We start from the raw sequence: 9,966 nt of genomic DNA on the forward strand, positions 1-9,966 counted from the left end.
TATCCCCCTGAGTAGAGTGCCATGGCATCACAGCTCACAGCAACCTCCAACTCCTGGGCTCAAGCGAATCTCCTGCCTCCCCCTCCCAAGTGGCTGGGACTACAGGCGCCCGCCACAACGCCTGGTCATTTTTTGGTTGCAGCCATCATTGTTGTTTGGCGGGCCGGGCTGGGGATTCGAACCGGCCACCTTAGGTGTATGTGGCTGGCGCCTTAGCCGTTTGAGCCCCCTCCTCTCCTTTTTATTTCACTCTAATATGGGTCTTTCTTCCCAGCCTGAGGAAGAGACACGACTAAGGTTCATTTTTCTAAAATAAATAGAGGAAGTATGACATAAAAGGAACTGTGTCCTTCAACCGCATTGCTCTAATTGCTTTTTAATTCCTGATTCCCCAAAACGTCTTCCTAACATTTCTGTCCAGGCTCCTCTTGCTTTCAGGCTTTATTAGTGATACATTGTGTCCCATGTTTACCAGCCTGCCCAAAGAGCTACTTTTAAATCTAACCTTCATCTCTTAGGCAGCAGCTTTTGTCCATTTCCTCTCATTCAAGTAAGAACAATACCCATCCCTGTCTCCCTGCACCCTCTATCCTGTGCTCTGTATTTGTTCCTTAGATTCAGACAAGAGCTTCCCCCTTTGGAGCCCTTGAAGAAGTAGGATAGCTATCACTCTTCCTCATAAAGTAACCAAAGGAAACATAAGGCAAGTTGCAAGTGAATCTGGGAATCAGTTCCCTGGCTAAGCCAATCCCGGCCCATCCCCAAGAACCTGCTCAAGCCTTTCGCCGGGGTGAGGTCTAAGGTTCTGAGCGCGGGGTGACTACAACCCCCAGCCAGTTTGAGGCCCCGCCCCCCGCCCCTAAGCTCCGCCCCTTCATTTCTCCATTGGCCTTCGAGGTGGAGATTAGATGGGAGGTGGCTATGGGGCTGTAGCCGGTTTGTCTCCTTCTCGGCTTCCGTAGAGGAAGTCGCGCGGACCTTCGTCTGGGGTTTCAGTGCTCCCCCTCCCCTTCCCCGGGGTCCGGGTGACATTGCACCGCGCCCCTTGTGGGGTCGCGTTGCCACCCTACGCGGACGCCCAGCTGGCGTGCCCCTCCCATTCGCTCCTACCCCGCTCCCAGCTGCCCAGCCATGGGGGCTGCGGTGTTTTTCGGATGCACATTCGTGGCGTTCGGCCCGGCCTTCGCGCTTTTCTTAATCACTGTGGCTGGGGACCCGCTTCGTGTTATCATCCTGGTTGCGGGGTGAGTTGGAGGTCGGAGAGAGCGCGTCAACAGAGGGATGCGGAAGGGCTGGAGGAACTGGGCGAGTCTGGGAGTCTGAGTTGGGGAAGATAAGTCGTAGGTGAAGGTTTGACGCGGGTAGGGGAGTCTGGGTGATTTACCCTTTCCCGCAGTTGGTTTCCGCTTTCCAGGGATCGCACAGATTCCTTCTATATTTCTCCCAAGAGACATCAGAGGAGGTCGAAGGCCAAGACTCCTGAGGGGGCCGTGCAGCCCTCGGCTGGTCGAGTCAGACGTCCTAAGGGAGAATCCAGGAATGGATACCTCGCCCTTCTGTGCTCCAACACCGACTCGTATCGCTCCGAATACTTTTTAATCAGATTTCTACCCTTTCTCCTGCGTCCAGATCTCTACAGATGAGTCCTTTGATGGAGGCACCTACCCTGTCCGGTCCTGGTATCCCTAACCATCGGAAGTCTAACTTCTACATTTTGTGCTGCAGAACTGGATAGTTCCCCTCGATTTTTTGGCTGCCCCTACCATTGCTTATCTCACTGCCCTTGTCTTTTCTCAGGGCCTTTTTCTGGCTGGTCTCCCTGCTCTTGGCCTCTGTGGTCTGGTTCATCTTGGTCCATGTGACCGACCGGTCAGATGCCCGGCTCCAGTATGGTCTCCTGATTTTTGGTGCTGCAGTCTCTGTCCTTCTACAGGAGGTGTTCCGCTTTGCCTACTACAAGCTGCTTAAGTAAGAAGATGAGGCGGTTTGAGGGGGAGAGGGGCTGAAAATTGCATTATGGGAAGTGGTGGTTTGGAAGAGGAGGCACTAAGGGAGGACGTTAGAGGGAAAGGAGCATCCCTGCCCTCTCTCATGTTTACCTTACCCCATCCCACCCCAGGAAGGCAGATGAGGGGTTAGCATCGCTGAGTGAGGACGGAAGATCACCCATCTCCATCCGCCAGATGGCCTATGGTGAGCCAAGGGAGAGGGACTGGAGGAGGGAGTTGGACAGCCCCCTCACCTAAGGAAGTCTAAACATCCACACATTCTAAGTGGCTTCTTGTTTTCCTTCATACCTGACTTCCAAGCAAAGGTGGTCTGGAGGGAGAATAGTTGTGGAAGAATTGTGACTGGGAATGGGGAAGGGTCACTGTTAAACAGGCCATAGTGATCTCTTGACATTGATGAGACCCTCCCTCCCTCCAGTTTCTGGTCTCTCCTTCGGTATCATCAGTGGTGTCTTCTCTGTTATCAATATTTTGGCCGATGCACTTGGGCCAGGTGTGGTTGGGATCCATGGAGACTCACCCTATTACTTCCTAACTTCAGGTAAGATCCACTTCCTATCTTGTCTTCATGCCCCATTTATTCCTGGCCCTGATGTGATTTATTGGCCTTCCCTGGAAGATTTCTTTTGCTCAACATCTCAGGAGGCTGGGAGAAGATCAAGGATGTATTTTATCCCCATCTCCATTCTTGCAGCCTTTCTGACAGCAGCCATTATCCTGCTCCATACCTTTTGGGGAGTTGTGTTCTTTGATGCCTGTGAGAGGAGACGGTACTGGGCCTTGGGCCTGGTGGTTGGGAGTCACCTACTGACATCAGGACTGGTGAGTTGGAATCAGGGCCTGAGTTAGGTGAGAAAGCATTTAATGGTGAATGGGATATGGGGGAAAGTAGATCCTCACTTAAAATTTTAAACTTAACTTGATGAGTCTTTAGAAGTCTCTCACTTCAGTATCAGTTGTATCACCTGCTCTGGGGAGGAGTTTGAATGGATTAGCTAAACTATAATGCACTTCCGTGAACAGGAGTGGCAGAAACCGTTGAGGGAGCTGAAAACCAAAAGTCCCCTTAAACACAGGATGGTTGGTGCTTTAAAGGGAAAGACTGGAAATTTGAGAGTGATATCTGGGATAGACACAAAAAATATATGGGGATTAGGTGAGTGTGTGTGTGGGGAAATCTAATCTCTTTTCTACTTTTACCCTCATTCCTAGACATTCCTAAACCCCTGGTATGAGGCCAGCTTGCTGCCCATCTATGCAGTCACTGTTTCCATGGGGCTCTGGGCCTTCATCACATCTGGAGGGTCCCTCCGAAGTATCCAGCGCAGCCTCTCGTGTAAGGACTGACTACCTGGACAGATCGCCTGACAGATCCCACCTGCTTGTCCACTGTCCATGACTGAGCCCAGCCCCAGCCCAGGTCCATTGCCCACATTCTCCGTCTCCTCATCAGTCTGTCCCACCACCTTCAGGGTTCTGCTTTGTCCATTAGTCTTTAGTCTCTAAGCTTTACCAGGAGCAGTTTGGGTTCAGCCAGTCAGTGACTGGTGGGTTTGAATCTATACTTATCCCCACCATCTGGGGACCCCCTTGTTGTCCAGGACTCCCCCTGTGTCAGTGCTCTGCTCTCACCCTGCCCAAGACTCACCCCACTTCCCCTCTGCAGGCCGACGGCAGGAGGACAGTCAGGTGATGGTGTATTCTGCCCTGCGCATCCCACCCGAGGACTGAGGGAACCTGGGGGGGACCCCTGGGCCTGGGGTGCCTTCCTGATCTCCTCACCCTGTATTGCGCCATCTCCAGTTCTGGACAATGCAGGCTGCCAAGAAAAGGGACCTAGTTTAGCCATTGCCCTGGAGATGAAATTAATGGAGGCTCAAGGGTAGATGAGCTTTGAGTTTCCCAGTACTCCGTCCCCAGACTTGATATCTTGGTCTTTTTCTCAGGTTAGAGGAGAACCATTTATGGTGTGATAAAGACCCCGAACTGCCTTTTTTTTCCTTTTTTGCATGAGGGGAGGGAGGAGGTTGTTGGAACTCTTCTAACCTCTTTGGGCTGTATTTTCTCTCCTCGAATTGCACCTCATGACTGGGTTCATTTCTATCCATTTCCCCTTGGTCCCAGGGCCCAGGGAGAAAGGAAGGAAGTGCATGTTTGGGAACTGGTATTACTGGAACTAATAGTTTTAACCTCCTTGACCACCAGCATTCCTCCTCTCCCCAAGGTGAAGTGGAGGGTGCTGCTGTGAATTGGCCTACTCCAGAGCTAAGTGCCACTGGAGGAGTCAGACAACCTGACGTTGTAGGGAAGGAGGACAGATTTTTTCTAGTTTTTAATTGGGGTGTGGGAGGGATGGGGAAATTTTCTATAAACTGTAACATTTTCTGCTGAGGGTGGAGTGTCCCATCCTTTTAATCAAGGTGATTGTGATTTTTGACTAATAAAAAGGACTTTGTAATTGTGGGGGAGCTGGCTTTTAAGGAAGGGGATAACATATTAATTGATTTCTGCCCTCTCATGTCCCTTGTCCAGCCTCTTTCATAACCTGGCATGAAACTATTCTCCAAGCATAGCTTTAGTGCAAGGGCAGAAACTGTGGGTTAAGTATTTTCCCAGAAGTGAATTTTCGCTTCCAAGGATGGGATAAAAGGCGTTAATCATCCATGCTTCTTATTCCCTATCCTTTGGCCATCTCTACCACCCAAGGGATTGAGGAATTTGTCCCAAAGGCTAGGTCAGAATTAAAACCAGAAACTTTAATTTCCAAATACATTGAGCAAAAAAAATTATAACTTTAACAGCAATTCCTTTTCCTAAGGTGAGATCCTATAGTGTATTTAGGGAAAGGGACATAAAGGTGGGAGAGAGGGACTTGGGGGCACATCCCAAACTTTCCCTACAACTAAACACAATTTGTTCTCTGCATAATCAACACAGGGACCTCCTGATCTCAGGCATGTTTTGAGACTCTGAAGGCTTGCTCTCTTGAGAGCCTGGGTTCATATGTCAGGGGTGTCTGGAGGAAAGGGGATGTCTACCCTCTACTCTTACAGGATTTCCTGGCTCCCTGATAGGCATGAAGTGAAGGTATGCACATCCATGGTATCTTGATAGGTAGTCTATGCCTCAGTGGTGGCTCGTGCTGAGGTAAAGACCACACTCTTCCGATTTTCCAGCCTCTTCTTCCTGGAAAAGGGAATGGTTCATCAGAATGACAAGTGTCCTAAGTGAAGCAGATTAGAGGTGGATTAAGAGACTGCTTTTTTTTTTTTTTTTTTTTTTTTTTAAGAGACAGAGTCTCACAGCAACCTCCAGCTCCTGGGCTTAGGTGATTCTCCTGCCTCAGCCTCCCGAGAAGCTGGGACTACAGGCACCCGCCACAATGCCTGGCTATTTTGTTGTTGCAGTTTGGCCTGGGGCCGGTTTGAACCCACCACCCTTGGTATATGGGGCCAGCGCCCTACTCACTGAGCCAGAGGTGCTGCCCAAGAGCCTGCTTTTTAATAGAAGACAAAGGACTAGATGAAGGAAAAGTAGGACCTCACCGAATCTTTCTAGCGATGAAATAGGCAGCTAGCAGAAGGCAGAGACAGCCAGCCAAGATTCCCACACCCAGACTCAGTATTTCACCTGGGAGAGGGAAAGTAGGAGGTGTCAGCTGAGGACTAACAGATATTGAGCCTTTCCTCCATTTACTGAGAGCCTTCCCAGTACCTGGGTAGGGCTGTCTTACCTGTGGTGTACAAGGATCCCACTGTAAGGTAAGAGAACTTGGGTCAGTGAGACTTCAGATCCCCATCCAGCTAAAAGCAACACTGCTTCTATGGGAAGATCACCTTTGGCACCTGCGGGTGGGGCCTGTTTCCCAGTATAAGTGAGTCCAGATAAAACCCTTGCCCTTTTCCTTCCCAGGGGCTTCCTAGTTCCTGCTCTGGAGTTCCTCAGTTTCCCATCTCCTGAGCCTTGCAGTCACCTTGGACAAAAGAAGCAAAGACTGTGCGCTGATTGAGAGGCTGAGGGGCACGGTAGTTCTGTGCCAGGAGGTTGGAGGGCTCTTCTGTGGAGAACAATGTCTCCTGGAGCATTTCCAGCTGAGGAGTAGAAGAGTGGGAAAAGTGCCACTTTGGGGAGTGGGAAAGGGTCTGAAGTTACAACTATGTCTTTCCCTCACCCTGCCACCACTTACCTGCCCCCTTGAAATCTGGACCCTTCCACTGAAGACTGTCCAGAGTACACTCTGGTAGCAGGGGGGAGTGGTGAGCGAGCCATTGTAACGGAAGAACTGCCCAAGCTGTGTGGGGAGCAGCTCCTTCACGTTGAAGGGAGGCACAGAGGTCTTCTGATCTGGGGAGAACAGAGTGGGACTTGTCTTCCTCTCATTGCACCCTCACTTACTGAGATAGCTCCCAGAAGTTAACCTCCCCAGCCCTAACTCATTGCCTCATCTCAAGGCTTCTTAAGTCAATTTTGAGAGTTTTCTTTAAAGTCTACTCTCATTGACTCCTGCTATAGGTTTTTAGGCTCACCTTTATGCCTGATTTCATGCAAGTGACTCAGAATATGTTCATAAGCTATATTCTTAGTCTCACCCACCTGCAAAGGGAGAGAGTTTGGAATGAGTCCACGTTTGGAATAAAACATTCATGTCACAGAATAAATAGGGTGGGTTGCTGTCTGCCTTGAGAGGCAGGCCAGCAACAGAATACGTCTGAGTGCTGGAGAAAGACCTAGAAGGAATTGAGGGCCACTGACCTCAATAAGGATGCCCAGGACAGCCAGGCCCTGAGGCCTCTGAGCAGCTTCAGTCAAGCTGTTATAGGAATCGGAGTCATAATGTACAATATGGAGCTGAGAGAAAGGAGAGGAAATGGAATCACTTAATGTTTCTTTCCCCAGCCCCTTCAGGGCCTTAACCCTTGAAGCTGCCACCACTACCACCACCCTTCTGTCAGTCTCTCCAAGGTTGGCCTATTCCCCCCAGTATGACTCATCCCAATGTGTTCAGATCCTTCCCTTCCCAGGATTGACCATCCCTGTAATCGTGTCTTTGTTTTCCTGGTACCTCTGCAGCTGTGGCTTCACTGTTGATCTGGTGTTCTGACCCCCCTAGAGATCCTTTCTGACCCCAGTGCAGGTGGAGTTGGACAGCTACATATTTTCGGGGAAGTCCACCCAGATACAGGGTAGGAGGCAGAGAGAGTTGCACTGTGAGGAAGAGAGCAACCAGGATTGGCAGAGGAATGTGGGCACATTCCCAGCCGTGGTTTGCCTCCTGGGAGACAAAGCTCTCTTCTAATTTCCTCCCCCTGTAGTACCCAGTTCTTCCCATAGGACAATGCTTTTCTGGCATAGCTCCTCTTTTCTCAGTGAAAATCAAGTCACTGCTATAATACTAAACTACCAAGTGAGTTTGATCATAGACATTTCAATTCCCACTTTGGCTGCAGGGAGTCTGATCTCCATTCTCATATCAAAATTCATGGATGAAGCTTTCTGATTATTCACAAGTTACAAGACTACTTTCTTTGAGACAGTGTTTCACTATGTCACCCTCAGTAGAGTCCGATAGCGTCACAACTCACAGCAACGTCAAACTCTTGGGCTTAAGCAATTCTCTTGCCTCGGTCCCCCAACTAGCTGGGACTACAGGCACCTGCCACAATGCCTGGCTATTTTTTGGTTGTAGTAGTCGTCGTTTGGCAGGCCTGGGCTGGGTTCAGACCCGCCAGCCCCAGTGTACGTGGCCAGCATCCTAGCTGCTGAGATGTAGGTGCCGAGCTGAGAGACTACTGTCCCCCGAGTCCTAAGATTTTTAACTGGAACCTACAACTCCTCGAAACCTGAGCTTTTACCTGTATGGCCGTTATTGTGCAGGTCCAAAGGCTCCGTGCCAGGCTGGTCATATCCATGGGGCTGGAGAGGAGGCAACTCAGGGTCAAATGTCACACTGTCTGTCTGGATGTCAATGGGGGATTGGGCATTGCTTCCACACTCAGGGTAAGAGGCTGGCCAATGGTCCTGACCATGTGGGCCTGGTGGGAGTTACCAAGGTCATTGGTCCTGCCCTCCAGCTCCAACCTTTCAAGACCCACCTCCCAAACCGAATTATACATCTGTGTGGAGGTAGAAATTCCTTTCACTCCAGCCCTTCAAGACCCCAGTTGTGCAGGGCTGGGTGAGGTAGGAGTTCTGGCTGGACTTGATGCTGTAATTTATTCCTGGAGATAGTAATGATTCCCCAACTATTCTGATAGGGGAGTGGTGTCTCTTTTACTTACCTGTAGTTTAAGGATGAGAAAACTAAATGAAGGGAAGATGGAATGGACAGAAAGCTTAAATACCCAGAGAGGTTGGATTAGAGAGAAGTAGAAAAATGGGAAGAAGTAAAATAATCCTGGATAGATAGGGTCTCCATGTGGCCTCCTATGAATTGGCCTTGTGAATCAGATATCCTGACTTTGCATCATTCACTTCTTGCTCTCACACAAACTTGTGACCTTGACCTTGCGTGGATGCTGGAGTTCAGTTAAATCATTATATCAACAGTTCACAGGAATTGGGTTCCACCTCCCCTGGGGTCAAAGATTATCCTGCCAGACTCTTTCTCACTCCTGACCTCCAGCTCTGTCCCAATTCCAGGTGCAGGTTGTAGGTAGGACCAATTAGGATGGAAAGAAGCAGGAGACCAGGTAGTTAAGCTCAGAGTTCTTTTCCTCACCCAGTTTCTTTTTCACTGCAGCTCCCTCAATCCTACATGGATTTACTGAGGACTTAGGAGCCATATATGTGAAACTCAGGCCATGATGAGACCCAGAAGAGAGGATCTGGGGCAAGAAGCTGACGGAAACCTCCTTTCTACCCACAGGACACATATTCCTGCCAGTGAGGAGAGCCCAGTGAAAGGGGAGTCAGTAGGCCTCAAGTTCTGCTCTCACCCTCGTATGTCCAGTGTTGACCTGCAAGGCAGAAAGGTTTGGGTTATAGCCAGCAGCCTGGGGCAGGGCCCTGGCCTCCACTCTTCTCCCCTCCTTTGGAAGGCCAGGCTCCACCTCCCTGTTGCTCTCCCTCCTCCCTCTACTCCAACACTTCCCAAAGAAAGCCCTGAAACTGGATACCTCAGTGGAAAGGTGGGGGCGGGGAGGGGCTGTTTAAAATCACCAGCCAGGCTGTGCTGGGCTTACTAAAGGACAAAGGGGGAGGAGGAATGAAGAGAGAGAAAGCTGAGAGACTAAAATTAACCTGGATTCAAGTGTGCTGTTGGCTCGGCCCTTAATTTTTTTAACTTTGTGCGGAGTCAATCTAACACTTAGAAAATAGGGGTGGGGCGAGGGTGTGGGCAGAAGGTTTAGAGGAAAGGGACTAGGAAGAGGAAAGCGTAAAGAAATTCAAAGAAATTCAGAGAGCATGTGCCCAAATGGTGCGTGTGTGCGTGTGTGTGTGTGGGGGGGGTGGGGGCGGGGGGTACTACTGATGGGAGAAGTAGGGATTACTCCTTTGCTTTGAAGCATCATATGAATCAAGCCACTGAGTCACTTTCTGGTCCCAGTTACTCTACAGGAAACTCCCCATCACCATGAGCCTCTGTTCCCTACATTCCTAGATGGCAGGGCGGGAGTCAGGGAAGGGTCTTCTCTAGACTGAGAGTGGTGGGTGGGCACAGGCAGCCAGGCTAGCAGGGACAGGATGAAAGTGAAGCATTGTGTGTAGAAAAGGGAGCTGCCAGCTGAGTCACATGCCAGGCTTTTGTTCAGTTTTGTCTCTGGTGGAGAGGCTGGGGGGTCTGCCTGTTTAACCCCTACCCAGGGCCAACCTGCTTCAAGAACAGGGAGGTTGGCTCGGCACCTATAGCTCAACTGGCTAAGGCGCCAGCCACAGACACCTAAGGTGGCGGGTTCGAATCCCCAGCCGGGACCTGCCAAAACAACAATGATGGCTGCAACCAAAAAAAAAAAATAGC

The 9,966-nt window shown here is 50.2% G+C and overlaps 3 protein-coding genes across 6 annotated transcripts in view; 1 reads left to right on the top strand and 2 right to left on the bottom strand.

Moving 5' to 3' along the window:
* CUNH1orf54 (chromosome unknown C1orf54 homolog) overlaps positions 1–800 on the bottom strand; it is a 12,448-nt gene extending 11,648 nt beyond the window's left edge. The window contains exon 1 of the mRNA XM_012811742.2: positions 770–800. The gene's annotated coding sequence lies outside the window, so the exon portion shown is untranslated. The remainder of the gene's footprint in view (positions 1–769) is intronic.
* On the top strand, positions 745–9,269 carry APH1A (aph-1 homolog A, gamma-secretase subunit). Of its 3 annotated transcripts, none has more exons than XM_003800410.2 (7): positions 745–1,244; positions 1,798–1,968; positions 2,120–2,193; positions 2,428–2,550; positions 2,704–2,831; positions 3,222–3,345; positions 3,676–4,467. In XM_003800410.2, the coding sequence occupies exons 1-7, from the start codon at positions 1,132–1,134 to the stop codon at positions 3,738–3,740; spliced, it is 798 nt and encodes a 265-aa protein (XP_003800458.1). In that variant the 5' UTR covers positions 745–1,131; the 3' UTR covers positions 3,741–4,467. The 3 variants fall into 3 exon arrangements, with proteins under 3 accessions (XP_003800458.1, XP_012667226.1, XP_012667225.1); XM_012811772.2 differs by lacking the exon at positions 3,676–4,467 and adding an exon at positions 8,875–9,269 and having other exon boundaries at positions 863–1,244; XM_012811771.2 differs by lacking the exon at positions 3,676–4,467 and adding an exon at positions 5,922–6,027 and having other exon boundaries at positions 863–1,244.
* CA14 (carbonic anhydrase 14) overlaps positions 4,625–9,966 on the bottom strand; it is a 7,154-nt gene continuing 1,812 nt past the window's right edge. The window contains exons 2-11 of one of the 2 annotated variants that reach the window (XM_003800409.3): positions 8,945–8,965; positions 7,862–8,041; positions 7,072–7,214; positions 6,762–6,857; positions 6,536–6,602; positions 6,196–6,353; positions 5,983–6,100; positions 5,743–5,763; positions 5,555–5,639; positions 4,625–5,195 (exon numbers count right to left, since the gene is read on the bottom strand). In XM_003800409.3, the coding sequence (XP_003800457.1) occupies positions 5,129–5,195; positions 5,555–5,639; positions 5,743–5,763; positions 5,983–6,100; positions 6,196–6,353; positions 6,536–6,602; positions 6,762–6,857; positions 7,072–7,214; positions 7,862–8,041; positions 8,945–8,965 (956 nt within the window). In that variant the 3' untranslated portion in view covers positions 4,625–5,128. Of the gene's footprint in view, positions 5,196–5,554; positions 5,764–5,982; positions 6,354–6,535; positions 6,603–6,761; positions 6,858–7,071; positions 7,215–7,861; positions 8,042–8,944; positions 8,966–9,966 lie in introns of both variants that reach the window. The other variant, XM_023519441.1, reaches the window with a different exon arrangement.

The sequence above is a fragment of the Otolemur garnettii genome, unplaced genomic scaffold, assembly GCF_000181295.1.
Source record: "Otolemur garnettii isolate 467f Iridium unplaced genomic scaffold, OtoGar3 scaffold00174, whole genome shotgun sequence".
NCBI classification, from domain to species: domain Eukaryota; kingdom Metazoa; phylum Chordata; class Mammalia; order Primates; family Galagidae; genus Otolemur; species Otolemur garnettii.